This window comes from Phyllobates terribilis, unplaced genomic scaffold (genome assembly GCF_046119375.1).
Source record: "Phyllobates terribilis strain yellow unplaced genomic scaffold, ASM4611937v1 Scaffold_12__6_contigs__length_324123572, whole genome shotgun sequence".
Taxonomy (NCBI): domain Eukaryota; kingdom Metazoa; phylum Chordata; class Amphibia; order Anura; family Dendrobatidae; genus Phyllobates; species Phyllobates terribilis.
The window spans coordinates 322,291,743-322,310,998 of NW_027362772.1; the positions used below are offsets into that span (position 1 = coordinate 322,291,743).

General features: G+C 36.9%; 1 protein-coding gene across 2 annotated transcripts in view; it reads left to right on the forward strand.

Moving 5' to 3' along the window:
* Nucleotides 1-237: 237 nt before the first annotated feature.
* Nucleotides 238-19,256, forward strand: part of LOC141172872 (opioid-binding protein/cell adhesion molecule homolog) — a 218,955-nt gene continuing 199,936 nt past the window's right edge. For both annotated transcript variants that reach the window (XM_073657494.1, XM_073657495.1), the window contains exon 1: nt 238-570. In XM_073657494.1, the coding sequence (XP_073513595.1) occupies nt 413-570 (158 nt within the window). In that variant the 5' untranslated portion in view covers nt 238-412. The remainder of the gene's footprint in view (nt 571-19,256) is intronic.

The window sequence follows — 19,256 nt, forward strand, 5'->3', positions numbered from 1 at the left end:
TGAAAGAGCTGGGAGGGGGCGGGTCTGCGAGTGCTGGAGGCGTGCCCAGCGCTCTGAAGGCTGGATGTGGGCGTTTCCTGTGCTATGGGGGCGGGGCCCGATATATATATATATATATATATATATATATATATATATATATATATATATATATATATATATTAAAAATATAGAGGCGTGGTGTGGGCGTGCTGTGCGCTGTAAAGGCGGAGTGTAGGCGGGGTCCGCGATCTGGAGGCGGGGATATGGGCGGGGCCGGATTCATCAGCAGCAGCAGCAGCAGGCGTCAGTGGAGCGCAGAGCGGGCAGGTCTCAGTCGCCCTCGCTCCCGGCTGTGGAGACATGTAGCGCTGGGAGCCTCGGGGGCCCCGGTCGCTGTTCTCTGCGCTGTGTCTGCTCGGGCGGGGGAAGGATGCTGGGGGTCGTCGCCCCCTGGAGGTGGCTGCTCGCCCTGTGTCTCAGGCTGCTCTTTCTTCTGCCCGCAGGAGTGCCGGTGCGGAGCGGGGACGCCGGCTTCCCCAAAGCCATGGACAACGTGACGGTGCGCCAGGGGGACAGCGCCATCCTCAGGTGAGAGACGGCTGTGTGGGGGGTGATCTACAGGGGTCATATATATATATATACAGTGTATTATATGTGATATATATAGAGGGGGTGATGTATACAGTGTATTATATGTGATATATATATATATATATATATATATATATATATATATATATATATATATATATATATATAGAGGAGGGTGATGTATACAGTGTATTATATGTGATATATATATATAGAGGGGGTGATGTATACAGTGTATTATATGTGATATATATATATAGAGGGGGTGATGTATACAGTGTATTATATGTGATATATATAGAGGGGGGTGATGTATACAGTGTATTATATGTGATATATATATAGAGGGGGTGATGTATACAGTGTATTATATGTGATATATATAGAGGGGGGTGATGTATACAGTGTATTATATGTGATATATATATATATAGAGGGGGGTGATGTATACAGTGTATTATATGTGATATATATATATATATATATATATATATATATATATCTATCTATATATAGAGGGGGGTGATGTATACAGTGTATTATATGTGATATATATATATATATATAGAGGAGGGTGATGTATACAGTGTATTATATGTGATATATATATATATATATAGAGGAGGGTGATGTATACAGTGTATTATATGTGATATATATATAGAGGAGGGTGATGTATACAGTGTATTATATGTGATATATATAGAGGAGGGTGATGTATACAGTGTATTATATGTGATATATAGAGGAGGGTGATGTATACAGTGTATTATATGTGATATATATAGAGGGGGTGATGTATACAGTGTATTATATGTGATATATATAGAGGAGGGTGATGTATACAGTGTATTATATGTGATATATAGAGGAGGGTGATGTATACAGTGTATTATATGTGATATATATATATATATATATATATATATATATATATATATATATATATATATAGAGGAGGGTGATGTATACAGTGTATTATATGTGATATATATATATATATATAGAGGAGGGTGATGTATACAGTGTATTATATGTGAGATATATATATAGAGGAGGGTGATGTATACAGTGTATTATATGTGATATATATATATATAGAGGAGGGTGATGTATACAGTGTATTATATGTGATATATATATATAGAGGAGGGTGATGTATACAGTGTATTATATGTGATATATATATATAGAGGAGGGTGATGTATACAGTGTATTATATGTGATATATATAGAGGGGGGTGATGTATACAGTGTATTATATGTGATATATATATATAGAGGAGGGTGATGTATACAGTGTATTATATGTGATATATATATAGAGGAGGGTGATGTATACAGTGTATTATATGTGATATATATATATATATATATATATATATATAGAGGAGGGTGATGTATACAGTGTATTATATGTGATATATATATATAGAGGAGGGTGATGTATACAGTGTATTATATGTGATATATATATATAGAGGAGGGTGATGTATACAGTGTATTATATGTGATATATATATATAGAGGAGGGTGATGTATACAGTGTATTATATGTGATATATAGAGGGGGTGATGTATACAGTGTATTATATGTGATTATATATATATATATATATATATATATATAGAGGAGGGTGATGTATACAGTGTATTATATGTGATATATATATATAGAGGAGGGTGATGTATACAGTGTATTATATGTGATATATATATATATATAGAGGAGGGTGATGTATACAGTGTATTATATGTGATATATATATATAGAGGAGGGTGATGTATACAGTGTATTATATGTGATATATATATAGAGGGGGGTGATGTATACAGTGTATTATATGTGAGATATATATATATAGAGGGGGGTGATGTATACAGTGTATTATATGTGATATATGGAGGGGGGTGATGTATACAGTGTATTATATGTGATATATATAGAGGAGGGTGATGTATACAGTGTATTATATGTGATATATATATATATATATATATATAGAGGAGGGTGATGTATACAGTGTATTATATGTGATATATATATATATAGAGGAGGGTGATGTATACAGTGTATTATATGTGATATATATATATATAGAGGAGGGTGATGTATACAGTGTATTATATGTGATATATATATAGAGGAGGGTGATGTATACAGTGTATTATATGTGATATATATATAGAGGAGGGTGATGTATACAGTGTATTATATGTGATATATATAGAGGAGGGTGATGTATACAGTGTATTATATGTGATTATATATATATAGAGGGTGATGTATACAGTGTATTATATGTGATATATATATATATATAGAGGGTGATGTATACAGTGTATTATATGTGATATATATATATATAAAGAGGAGGGTGATGTATACAGTGTATTATATGTGATATATATATATATAAAGAGGAGGGTGATGTATACAGTGTATTATATGTGATATATATATATATAGAGGGGGTGATGTATACAGTGTATTATATGTGATATATATACATATATAGATGGGGTGATGTATACAGTGTATTATATGTGATATATATATATAGAGGAGGGTGATGTATACAGTGTATTATATGTGATATATATATATAGAGGAGGGTGATGTATACAGTGTATTATATGTGATATATATATATATATAGAGGGGGTGATGTATACAGTGTATTATATGTGATATATATACATATATAGAGGGGGTGATGTATACAGTGTATTATATGTGATATATATATAGAGGAGGGTGATGTATACAGTGTATTATATGTGATATATATATATAGAGGAGGGTGATGTATACAGTGTATTATATGTGATATATATATAGAGGGGGTGATGTATACAGTGTATTATATGTGATATATATATATATAGAGGAGGGTGATGTATACAGTGTATTATATGTGATATATATAGAGGAGGGTGATGTATACAGTGTATTATATGTGATATATATATATATATATATATATATATAGAGGGGGTGATGTATACAGTGTATTATATGTGATATATATATATATATATAGAGGAGGGTGATGTATACAGTGTATTATATGTGATATATATATATATATATAGAGGAGGGTGATGTATACAGTGTATTATATGTGATATATATATATAGAGGGGGTGATGTATACAGTGTATTATATGTGATATATATACATATATAGAGGGGGTGATGTATACAGTGTATTATATGTGATATATATATATAGAGGAGGGTGATGTATACAGTGTATTATATGTGATATATATATATAGAGGGGGTGATGTATACAGTGTATTATATGTGATATATATATATAGAGGAGGGTGATGTATACAGTGTATTATATGTGATATATATATATATATATATAGAGGAGGGTGATGTATACAGTGTACTATATGTGATATATATATAGAGGGGGGTGATGTATACAGTGTATTATATGTGATATATATATAGAGGGGGTGATGTATACAGTGTGATATATATATATATATCACACACTGTATACATCACCCCCTCTATATCTATATATATCACATATAATACACTGTATACATCACCCCCTCTATATATATATATCACATATAATACACTGTATACATCACCCTCCTCTATATATATATATATATATATATATATAATCACATATAATACACTGTATACATCACCCCCTCTATATATATCACATATAATACACTGTATACATCACCCTCCTCTATATATATATATATATATATATCACATATAATACACTGTATACATCACCCTCCTCTATATATATATATATATATCACATATAATACACTGTATACATCACCCCCTCTATATATATATATATCACATATAATACACTGTATACATCACCCTCCTCTATATATATATATATCACATATAATGCACTGTATACATCACCCTCCTCTATATATATATATATATATATATATATATCACATATAATACACTGTATACATCACCCTCCTCTATATATATATATATCACATATAATACACTGTATACATCACCCCCTCTATATATATATATATATATATATATATCACATATAATACACTGTATACATCACCCTCCTCTATATATATCACATATAATACACTGTATACATCACCCCCCTCTATATATATATCACATATAATACACTGTATACATCACCCCCCTCTATATATATCACATATAATACACTGTATACATCACCCTCCTCTATATATATATATATCACATATAATACACTGTATACATCACCCTCCTCTATATATATATATATATATATATATCACATATAATACACTGTATACATCACCCTCCTCTATATATATATATCACATATAATACACTGTATACATCACCCCCTCTATATATCACATATACATATATATAGAGGAGGGTGATGTATACAGTGTATTATATGTGATATATATATATAGAGGAGGGTGATGTATACAGTGTATTATATGTGATATATATATATATATAGAGGAGGGTGATGTATACAGTGTATTATATGTGACATATATAAAGAGGAGAGTGATGTATACAGTGTATTATATGTGATATATATAGAGGAGGGTGATGTATACAGTGTATTATATGTGATATATATAGAGGAAGGTGATGTATACAGTGTATTATATGTGATATATATATATATATAGAGGAGGGTGATGTATATAGTGTATTATATATGTGATATATATATATATATAGAGGGTGATGTATACAGTGTATTATATGTGTATACATCACCCTCCTCATATATATATATCACATATAATACACTGTATACATCACCCTCCTCTATATATATATATATATATATCACATATACATATATATATATAGAGGAGGGTGATGTATACAGTGTATTATATGTGATATATATAGAGGAGAATGATGTATACAGTGTATTATATGTGATATATATATATGAGGAGGGTGATGTATACACATATAATACACTGTATACATCACCCTCCTCTATATATATATATATCACATATAATACACTGTATACATCACCCTCCTCTATATATATATATATCACATATAATACACTGTATACATCACCCTCCTCTATATATATATATATATATATATATATATATCACATATAATACACTGTATACATCACCCTCCTCTATATATATATATATATATATATCACATATAATACACTGTATACATCACCCTCCTCTATATCACATATAATACACTGTATACATCACCCCCTCTATATATATATATATATAATCACATATAATACACTGTATACATCACTCTCCTCTATATATATCACATATAATACACTGTATACATCACCCTCCTCTATATATATATATGTATATGTGATATATATATATATATATAGAGGAGGGTGATGTATACAGTGTATTATATGTGATATATATATATGAGGAGGGTGATGTATACACATATAATACACTGTATACATCACCCTCCTCTCTATATATATATATATATATATCACATATATAATACACTATATACATCACCCTCCTCTATATATATATATATTTATCACATATAATACACTGTATACATCACCTTCCTCTATATATATCACATATAATACACTGTATACATCACCCCCCTCTATATATATCACATATAATACACTGTATACATCACCCTCCTCTATATATATATCACATATAATACACTGTATACATCACCCTCCTCTTTATATATGTCACATATAATACACTGTATACATCACCCTCCTCTATATATATATATCACATATAATACACTGTATACATCACCCTCCTCTCTATATATATATATCACATATAATACACTGTATACATCACCCTCCTCTATATATATATATCACATATAATACACTGTATACATCACCCTCCTCTATATATATATATATCACATATAATACACTGTATACATCACCCTCCTCTATATATATATATATATATATCACATATAATGCACTGTATACATCACCCTCCTCTATATATATATCACATATAATACACTGTATACATCACCCTCCTCTATATATATATATATATCACATATAATACACTGTATACATCACCCTCCTCTATATATATCACATATAATACACTGTATACATCACCCCCCTCTATATATATATCACATATAATACACTGTATACATCACCCCCCTCTATATATATCACATATAATACACTGTATACATCACCCTCCTCTATATATATCACATATAATACACTGTATACATCACCCCCTCTATATATATATATATATATATATATATATAATGTGTGTGATATATATATATATAGAGGAGGGTGATGTATACAGTGTATTATATGTGATATATATATATATAGAGGAGGGTGATGTATACAGTGTATTATATGTGATATATATATATAGAGGAGGGTGATGTATACAGTGTACAGTCATGGCCAAAAGTTTTGAGAATGACACCAAAATTATATTTTCACATGATCTGCTGGCCTCTTGTTTTTATTAGTGTTTGTCTGATGTTTATATCACATACAGAAATATAATTGCAATCATATTATGAGGACCAATAGGTTATATTGACAGTTAGAATGAGTTAATGCAGCAAGTCAATATTTGCAGTGTTGCCCCTTCTTCTTCAAGACCTCTGTAATTCTCCCTGGCATGCTCTCAATCAACTTTTGGACCAAATCCTGACTGATAGCAGTCCATTCTTGCATAATCAATGCTTGCATTTTGCCAGAATTTGTTGGTTTTTGTTTGTCCACCCGTCTCTTGATGATTGACCACAAGTTCTCAATGGGATTAAGATCTGTGGAGTTTCCAGGCCATGGACCCAAAATCTCTATGTTTTGTTCCATGAGCCATTTAGTTATCACCTTTGCTTTATGGCAAGGTGCTCCATCATGCTGGAAAAGGCAATGTTGGGTGCCAAACTGCTCTTGGACGGTTGGGAGAAGTTGCTCTTGGAGGACATTCTGGTACCATTCTTTATTCATGGCTGTGTTTTTAGGCAAGACTGTGAGTGAGCCGATTCTCTTGGCTGAGAAGCAACCCCACACATGAATGGTTTCAGGATGCTTTACAGTTGGCATGAGACAAGACTGGTGGTAGCGCTCACCTCTTCTTCTCCGAATAAGCTGTTTTCCAGATGTCCCAAACAATCGAAAAGGGGATTCATCAGAGAAAATGACTTTGCCCCAGTCCTCAGCAGTCCACTCCCTGTACCTTTTGCAGAATATCAGTCGGTCCCTGATGTTTTTTCTGGAGAGAAGTGGCTTCTTTGCTGCCCTCCTTGAAACCAGCCCTTGCTCAAAGAGTCTCCGCCTCACAGTGCGTGCAGAAGCACTCACACCAGCCTGCTGCCATTCCTGAGCAAGCTCAGCACTGCTGGTAGTCCGATCCCGCAGCTGAAACAGTTTTAATATACGGTCCTGGCGCTTGCTGGTCTTTCTTGGGCGCCCTGGAGCCTTTTTGACAACAATGGAAGCTCTCTCCTTGAAGTTCTTGATGATGCGATAGATTGTTGACTGAGGTGCAATCTTTGTAGCTGCGATACTCTTCCCTGTTAGGCCATTTTTGTGCAGTGCAATGATGGCTGCCCGTGTTTCTTTAGAGATAACCATGGTTAACTGAAAAGAAACAATGATACCAAGAACCAGCCTCCTTTTAAAGTGTCCAGTGATGTCATTCTTACTTAATCATGACTGATTGATCGCCAGCCCTGTCCTCATCAACACCCACACCTGTGTTAATGGATCAATCACTAAAACGATGTTAGCTGCTCCTTTTAAGGCAGGACTGCAATGATGTTGAAATGTGTTTTGGGGGTTAAAGTTCATTTTCTGGGCAAATATTGACTTTGCAAGTACAGTAATTGCTGTTAAGCTGATCACTCTTTGACATTCAGGAGTATATACAAATTGCCATTACAAAAAATGAAGCAGTAAACTTTGGAAAAATTACTATTTGTCTCATTCTCAATACTTTTGGCCATGACTGTATTATATGTGACATATATAGAGAGGAGGGTGATGTATACAGTGTATTATATGTGATATATATAGAGGGGGGTGATGTATACAGTGTATTATATGTGATATATATAGAGGAAGGTGATGTATACAGTGTATTATATGTGATATATATATATATATATATATAGAGGAGGGTGATGTATATAGTGTATTATATATGTGATATATATATATATATATATATATATAGAGGAGGGTGATGTATACAGTGTATTATATGTGTATACATCACCCTCCTCATATATATATATCACATATAATACACTGTATACATCACCCTCCTCTATATATATATATATATCACATATATATATATATATAGAGGAGGGTGATGTATACAGTGTATTATATGTGATATATATAGAGGAGAGTGATGTATACAGTGTATTATATGTGATATATATATATGAGGAGGGTGATGTATACACATATAATACACTGTATACATCACCCTCCTCTATATATATATATATCACATATAATACACTGTATACATCACCCTCCTCTATATATATCACATATAATACACTGTATACATCACCCCCTCTATATATATATATATATATCACATATATAATACACTATATACATCACCCTCCTCTATATCACATATAATACACTGTATACATCACCCCCCCTCTATATCACATATAATACACTGTATACATCACCCCCTCTATATATATATATATATATATATAATCACATATAATACACTGTATACATCACTCTCCTCTATATATATCACATATAATACACTGTATACATCACCCTCCTCTATATATATATATATATATCACATATAATACACTGTATACATCACCCTCCTCTATATATATATATATATATATATATATATCACATATAATACACTGTATACATCACCCCCTCTATATATCACATATAATACACTGTATACATCACCCTCCTCTATATATATATATATATATATATCACATATAATACACTGTATACATCACCTTCCTCTATATATATCACATATAATACACTGTATACATCACCCTCCTCTATATATATATATATATATATATATCACATATAATACACTGTATACATCACCCTCCTCTATATATATCACATATAATACACTGTATACATCACCCTCCTCTATATATATCACATATAATACACTGTATACATCACCCTCCTCTATATATATATATATATATATATCACATATAATACACTGTATACATCACCCTCCTCTATATATATATATATATATATATCACATATAATACACTGTATACATCACCCTCCTCTATATATATCACATATAATACACTGTATACATCACCCTCCTCTATATATATCACATATAATACACTGTATACATCACCCTCCTCTATATATATATATATATATATCACATATAATACACTGTATACATCACCCTCCTCTTTATATATGTCACATATAATACACTGTATACATCACCCCCCTCTATATATATATCACATATAATACACTGTATACATCACCCTCCTCTATATATATATATCACATATAATACACTGTATACATCACCCCCTCTATATATATATATCACACACATATATATATATATATATATATGTGTATATATATATATATATATATGTATATATATATATATATATATAGAGGGGGTGATGTATACAGTGTATTATATGTGATATATATATAGAGGGGGTGATGTATACAGTGTATTATATGTGATATATATATATATATATAGAGGAGGGTGATGTATACAGTGTATTATATGTGATATATATATATAGAGGAGGGTGATGTATACAGTGTATTATATGTGATATATATATAGAGGGGGTGATGTATACAGTGTATTATATGTGATATATATATAGAGGGGGTGATGTATACAGTGTATTATATGTGATATATATATATAGAGGAGGGTGATGTATACAGTGTATTATATGTGATATATATATAGAGGGGGTGATGTATACAGTGTATTATATGTGATATATATATAGAGGGGGTGATGTATACAGTGTATTATATGTGATATATATATATATATATATATAGAGGAGGGTGATGTATACAGTGTATTATATGTGATATATATATATAGAGGAGGGTGATGTATACAGTGTATTATATGTGATATATATATATAGAGGAGGGTGATGTATACAGTGTATTATATGTGATATATATATATAGAGGAGGGTGATGTATACAGTGTATTATATGTGATATATATATATAGAGGAGGGTGATGTATACAGTGTATTATATGTGATATATATAGAGGAGGGTGATGTATACAGTGTATTATATGTGATATATATAGAGGGGAGTGATGTATACAGTGTATTATATGTGATATATATATATATATATATAGAGGAGGGTGATGTATACAGTGTATTATATGTGATATATATAGAGGAGGGTGATGTATACAGTGTATTATATGTGTTATATATATAGAGGAGGGTGATGTATACAGTGTATTATATGTGATATATATATATAGAGGAGGGTGATGTATACAGTGTATTATATGTGATATATATATATAGAGGAGGGTGATGTATACAGTGTATTATATGTGATATATATAGAGGAGGGTGATGTATACAGTGTATTTTATGTGATATATATATATATATATATATATATAGAGGGGGGTGATGTATACAGTGTATTATATGTGATATATATATATAGAGGGGGGTGATGTATACAGTGTATTATATGTGATATATATAGAGGGGGGTGATGTATACAGTGTATTATATGTGATATATATAGAGGGGGGTGATGTATACAGTGTATTATATGTGATATATATAGAGGGGGTGATGTATACAGTGTATTATATGTGATATATATAGAGGGGGTGATGTATACAGTGTATTATATGTGATATATAGAGGGGGTGATGTATACAGTGTATTATATGTGATATATATATATATATAGAGGAGGGTGATGTATACAGTGTATTATATGTGATATATATAGAGGGGGTGATGTATACAGTGTATTATATGTGATATATATATATATATATAGAGGAGGGTGATGTATACAGTGTATTATATGTGATATATATAGAGGAGGGTGATGTATACAGTGTATTATATGTGATATATATATATATATATATATATATAGAGGAGGGTGATGTATACAGTGTATTATATGTGATATATATAGAGGAGGGTGATGTATACAGTGTATTATATGTGATATATATATAGAGGGGGTGATGTATACAGTGTATTATATGTGATATATATATATATATATATATATATATATATATAGAGGAGGGTGATGTATACAGTGTATTATATGTGATATATATAGAGGAGGGTGATGTATACAGTGTATTATATGTGATATATATATAGAGGGGGTGATGTATACAGTGTATTATATGTGATATATATATATATATATATATATATATAGAGGAGGGTGATGTATACAGTGTATTATATGTGATATATATAGAGGAGGGTGATGTATACAGTGTATTATATGTGATATATATATAGAGGGGGTGATGTATACAGTGTATTATATGTGATATATATATATATAGAGGAGGGTGATGTATACAGTGTATTATATGTGATATATATATATATAGAGGAGGGTGATGTATACAGTGTATTATATGTGATATATATATAGAGGAGGGTGATGTATACAGTGTATTATATGTGATATATATAGAGGAGGGTGATGTGTACAGTGTATTATATGTGATATATATATATAGAGGAGGGTGATGTATACAGTGTATTATATGTGATATATATAGAGGAGGGTGATGTATACAGTGTATTATATGTGATATATATACATATATAGAGGGGGTGATGTATACAGTGTATTATATGTGATATATATATATAGAGGGGGTGATGTATACAGTGTATTATATGTGATATATATATAGAGGGGGTGATGTATACAGTGTATTATATGTGATATATATATATATAGAGGAGGGTGATGTATACAGTGTATTATATGTGATATATATATAGAGGAGGGTGATGTATACAGTGTATTATATGTGATATATAGAGGGGGTGATGTATACAGTGTATTATATGTGATATATATAGAGGGGGTGATGTATACAGTGTATTATATGATATATATATATATATATATATATATATATATATATATATATATATATATATATATATATATATAGAGGAGAGTGATGTATACAGTGTATTATATGTGATATATATAGAGGAGGGTGATGTATACAGTGTATTATATGTGATATATATAGAGGAGGGTGATGTATACAGTGTATTATATGTGATATATAGAGGGGGTGATGTATACAGTGTATTATATGTGATATATAGAGGGGGTGATGTATACAGTGTATTATATGTGATATATATAGAGGAGGGTGATGTATACAGTGTATTATATGTGATATATAGAGGGGGTGATGTATACAGTGTATTATATGTGATATATAGAGGGGGTGATGTATACAGTGTATTATATGTGAGATATAGAGGGGGTGATGTATACAGTGTATTATATGTTGCACAGTTTGGCGACTCGCGTTCACCCCATATTCTTCATTCATTCCCTGTGATATCGGTCCAGCACTTTTCTTGACATCAGATATTGACGGTTTCTTAATAATGTGATCGGCTCTGGGGGACGTTCTCCGTGGTCGTCCACTTCTAGGTGTGCCTGCTCCAGAACCTTCTTTTTCTTCTTTATTATACGTGACCCTTGGCTCTGAGAACAGGTGATTCCATAGCTCCTCACATTGGCTTCATGACTTCGCTCTCGGAATAATAAGCTTCCTGACATCTGCTGATAAATTTGGCTTTGTATTTGCAGTGTTATAACCTAAAAACACACATAAAAAATAAAACATTTTAGACAAAATTCGACTACTCACAATAAAATATGCAAAACATTTGGCCCAGAAAATGTTGAAAACTAACACATAAAGGGATAAAACAATGTCAGACACAATTTTCGTTCTTATAGCTGACAACCATTTGCTTCCGGTTTACTAAAATCACCTGGAAAATGGCGTCACAACGACCAGACAGAAGTGATCACACTTTAAAAAAAAAAGCTAAACTTTTGGTCGCTACTGTGTGTAGCAAAGCGTTTGGTGGCAGCTCGTAGTTTCTCTAGAGTTATTGTGGAGAATATCATCAAAAAGTTTATATATTTCAGTTGTGCAATACAAAAAGTGAAGCTCCTATATTATATAGCGTCATTACACAGAGTGATCTATTTCATGTGTTTATTTCTGTTAATGTTGATGATGATGGCTTACAGCCAATGAAAACACAAAAGCATCTCACATAGGAGAGACCCTGAGACTGACGTATGTACATCACATATGTCAGGAAAACACACTTGGTCAGACCTTGCAGCCCTCTGGTGCCCCCTTATCCTGCTGGTCAAACACTGTATTGACCAAGAATAAGCACGGGCGTAGCTGCTCTAATTTATGTAGACTATTGTGGCACTTGAAGTGACAGGACGTATATATACCACCAGTTCCTTCCGGGAACTTATATATACCTCCGTCCAGCCACCCTCAAACCACAATATCACATAAATACTTGTATACTGCCACGACCGATCACTTAACAGGTGGATTGGGTACCCGTTAGGTAACGTGAATTAGCGGGTGAGGAACGTGTTTGCTCGACATAGGACAAGAAGGACGAAACTGGTAAATAATAATGATTTACTCCCGAAAGTGGGCAGTGTTTACAAAAGATATACAAGATATTATAAAAGAGACAGTTTACATATATGCATGAAACAGTTATTAAAATAAAAGGGATAAGTAATGGCAAAACCTGCGCCACAAGGTGATGGTCTCAGATTCTGTGGGGGGACGGCTCCCCGGAAACTAGATGTGATTCCTCCACGCAGCGAGGAGTGCATGCGTCTGACGTCCTGGGTAAGAATGAAGTAAAATTGCCGTTCTAGAGTTTTGGCCCCTTACTAAAAAGCAGGAGACACCCATGTTGTTTACCTCACATGGGGGCTCGGTTTTGTGAACCCACCCAGCTGCATAAGACATAAAAATCCTTCAGATTTCATATCTTGGTATGGGGGTGTCCCACATCCAAGATGGAGACATCATGTTTGCCATCACCAATATTCATGAAGATGGATATCAAATATGATATCTCTATGACGCTCAGCACCCATTTCCCAGGTTCCTGCTGGTCTTCCAGCCACGAAAACTACACCATCACAATTGGAAAAAGGTGAACATCTCAAAAATGTGGTCCCTGTGTTTGTGACAGTCATGGGCATTATTAAAATCGACATTAAAAGTTTGTACAGTTAGACAATAGGATTTTGGAGGGAAAATCCAGGGTATACCAGTATGCTTGCTGACGTTTTATGGCGGTAATAAAAATTCCTTGTTAGGGGGAAAGCAAGAGTGAGTTCTATGTAGCCTCTTCCAAATCAGCAGGGGGTGGAGATTTAAGACATCTCTCATTTTTAAAACTAGGACAAAAATACATTTTGCCTGACAACATAGAGACCATGAGACTGGACTTTGTATATCACATAGGAGAGACCCTCAGAATGGCGTGTGTACATGACATAGGAGAGACCCTGAGACTGGCCTATGTACATCCCATAGGAGAGACCCTGAGACTGGCCTATGTACATCCCATAGGAGAGACCCTGAGACTGGCCTATGTACATCCCATAGGAGAGACCCTGAGACTGGCCTTTGCACATCCCATAGGAGAGACCCTGAGACTGGCCTATGCACATCCCATAGGAGAGACCCTGAGACTGGCCTATGCACATCCCATAGGAGAGACCCTGAGACTGGCCTATGCACATCCCATAGGAGAGACCCTGAGACTGGCCTGTGCACATCCCATAGGAGAGACCCTGAGACTGGCCTGTGCACATCCCATAGGAGAGACCCTGAGACTGGCCTTTGTACATCCCATAGGAGAGACCCTGAGACTGGCCTGTGCACATCCCATAGGAGAGACCCTGAGACTGGCCTGTGCACATCCCATAGGAGAGACCCTGAGACTGGCCTTTGTACATCCCATAGGAGAGACCCTGAGACTGGCCTTTGTACATCCCATAGGAGAGACCCTGAGACTGGCCTTTGTACATCCCATAGGAGAGACCCTGAGACTGGCCTTTGTACATCCCATAGGAGAGACCCTGAGACTGGCCTTTGTACATCCCATAGGAGAGACCCTGAGACTGGCCTTTGTACATCCCATAGGAGAGACCCTGAGACTGGCCTTTGTACATCCCATAGGAGAGACCCTGAGACTGGCCTTTGTACATCCCATAGGAGAGACCCTGAGACTGGCCTTTGTACATCCCATAGGAGAGACCCTGAGACTGGCCTTTGTACATCCCATAGGAGAGACCCTGAGACTGGCCTTTGTACATCCCATAGGAGAGACCCTGAGACTGGCCTTTGTACATCCCATAGGAGAGACCCTGAGACTGGCCTTTGTACATCCCATAGGAGAGACCCTGAGACTGGCCTTTGTACATCCCATAGGAGAGACCCTGAGACTGGCCTTTGTACATCCCATAGGAGAGACCCTGAGACTGGCCTTTGTACATCCCATAGGAGAGACCCTGAGACTGGCCTTTGTACATCCCATAGGAGAGACCCTGAGACTGGCCTATGCACATCCCATAGGAGAGACCCTGAGACTGGCCTATGCACATCCCATAGGAGAGACCCTGAGACTGGCCTTTGTACATCCCATAGGAGAGACCCTGAGACTGGCCTTTGTACATCCCATAGGAGAGACCCTGAGACTGGCCTTTGTACATCCCATAGGAGAGACCCTGAGACTGGCCTTTGTACATCCCATAGGAGAGACCCTGAGACTGGCCTTTGTACATCCCATAGGAGAGACCCTGAGACTGGCCTTTGTACATCCCATAGGAGAGACCCTGAGACTGGCCTTTGTACATCCCATAGGAGAGACCCTGAGACTGGCCTTTGTACATCCCATAGGAGAGACCCTGAGACTGGCCTTTGTACATCCCATAGGAGAGACCCTGAGACTGGCCTTTGTACATCCCATAGGAGAGACCCTGAGACTGGCCTATGCACATCCCATAGGAGAGACCCTGAGACTGGCCTATGCACATCCCATAGGAGAGACCCTGAGACTGGCCTATGCACATCCCATGGGAGAGACTCTGTTCAGCAGTGAGCGCTGCTCGCAGTGCAAGAAGGGCTTAAAGGGCCAGCAATATGCAGCTGACGGCCCGAGCTCTGCGGTCCCCTGACCGGGGGCCGGAGAAAAGGTCAAAGTGGGCCTCAAACAGTCCGTAGATCGGAGGTTCCCCACCTGTGTACTAAAGGATAGCCGGCTGTAGAGGGCTTGTATCTCCTGCAGGATTGATATGGCTGTTTATATAGAATACAGGCAGCCTGAGTTCCGAAACGAATAAGTTTCAGAAGCTAGAAAAGTGTGGCTGCTGTAGCACATGCATTATTGTATGATGGAAATCCCTTAATAATAAAACTTCATATTTCTGGAACCACTTCCAATTTTTAAAAAAACTAATTACATTTCTGGATTCCCCGCATTTAAAAACGTATTTCATAAGCAGGTTGATTCTGTGGTGTAGCATTAAGTTTTGAGTTAATCAGAAAAGCTGTGTTGGTAAGGTTATGTATGTATGTATTGTAAGGCGGCGGTGTTCACACCGTGCAGTAACTGAGGCAGTGACCCAAGCAAGTCCAGCATAAACAGCTTTATTCAGCAACTCACGGGTAAACAGGACAGTCCTCCGGTTCGCAGCCAGGTTAACACGAGTCTTTAAACAACGGTTACCGTGGGCAATGGCCGTACCGGGCCGCTCAGAGCCTGACAGGTGCAGAGGCTTCCCAGGCGGTGGTTCAGCCACCTCCATCCTGCGGAGCTTTCCTGCTGTGCTCCTAGCAGGTCCCAACATAGAACAACACTAATCCTTAGTGCAGGGTTTATAAAGGACCTGTGGCAAGAGCCAATGGAAAACCCGGGTTGGAGGGAGGAGGCCGCCCCACTGCCTCCTGTGACCTCCTCCAAGAAATGAAGGCCCTGCCGGGTTTTACTAATCTGCCTTAGCCAGATAGCCCGACCAGGTCAATGCTCACCTTCATTCCTGCATTGTGTCTGTGACTGCAATGCACTCCAATGGGTTTAATAGGTCTCTGTACACATTCTGGTGGAGATATAACGTCCCTCGTATACGATCCCGGTCACTGCCTCACACTATCTATGTATATAACTTGGCAAGACAATGAAGAGTAACAAAACAATGTCCACTGATGTTTTTCTCGGTCTCACCTCAACATTAAGCTCTTTCTGTCGTTAGATTATTAGCTGGTATCTGGAGGATAGCCAGATGGAATTGGAAGAGGATCGGAGCTTCTAATATTCATCCCTCGTGCCGCTATGTTTCTCCAATGTTTTACATTGCGCAGGTTACTGGGGTTCGGTGGTCTTCCTGCCCCAGATTGACTCCAGAATGCTCCACATCGGACGCTGGGATAAAGGACAGAGTTCATCGTTCTCCTCTGTCCTTGTCAGGAGAAGTCACTGGTTTCTTGTCCTGTTTCTGTGTCAGGATCAGACATGGATATCACAGAAGACATAGCCTCTGTGCCCGGCCATCGCGGCCATTTCCTTTCTACAGTTGACCACTGGTGCTCCAGGCGCCTTTCGTCCTTTGTTTCATCACCAGAGTCTGGTACGACCCCCTAGCGGTACAGGGCCATCTCTAGGTATTTAAAGGTACTGTCCATGTTTCTAATTGGGGGAAGGGGATATTTTATGTCACAGCAGCAATAAAATCCCGGTGGTCCTCCTGCATGCAGAGCTGTGGAGTCGGGCAGAACTAGTTTTGACCGGAGAAGATGAGCCGGGTGCCCTCTCCTGTTTTCTCGGTGGTTATAATGTCTGTGACATTTTTTTTTTTATTACTAATTATTGTCCATTTACGACTCCACAGCCCAGGCGGCGAGGACATATGACTGGATAGATGAATCTTCTGATCATAGCTGGGTTGTCATAGGCATTGCGCTCCACGACTACTTGCCTGTTCAAGCAATGTCCTTGCTGGCCCCCCTCGCGCCTGGGACTTGGGCCCGCCGCCCCCCCTTCACGCCTGGGACTTGGGCCCACCAGCCCCCCCCCTCGCGCCTGGGACTTGGGCCCGCCGGTCCCCCCCCCCTCGTGCCTGAGACTTGGGCCCGCCGCTCCCCCTTCACGCCTGGGACTTGGGCCCCCCGTCCCCCCCTCGCGCCTGGGACTTGGGCCCGCCGGTTCCCCCCCCCCCTCGTGCCTGAGACTTGGGCCCGCCGCCCCCCCCTTCACGCCTGGGACTTGGGCCCCCCGTCACCCCCTCGCGCCTGGGACTTGGGCCCGCCGGTTCCCCCCCCCCTCGTGCCTGAGACTTGGGCCCGCCGCCCCCCCTTCACGCCTGGGACTTGGGCCCCCCGTCCCCCCCTCGCGCCTGGGACTTGGGCCCGCCGGTTCCCCCCCCCTCGTGCCTGAGACTTGGGCCCGCCGCCCCCCCTTCACGCCTGGGACTTGGGCCCCCCGTCCCCCCCTCGCGCCTGGG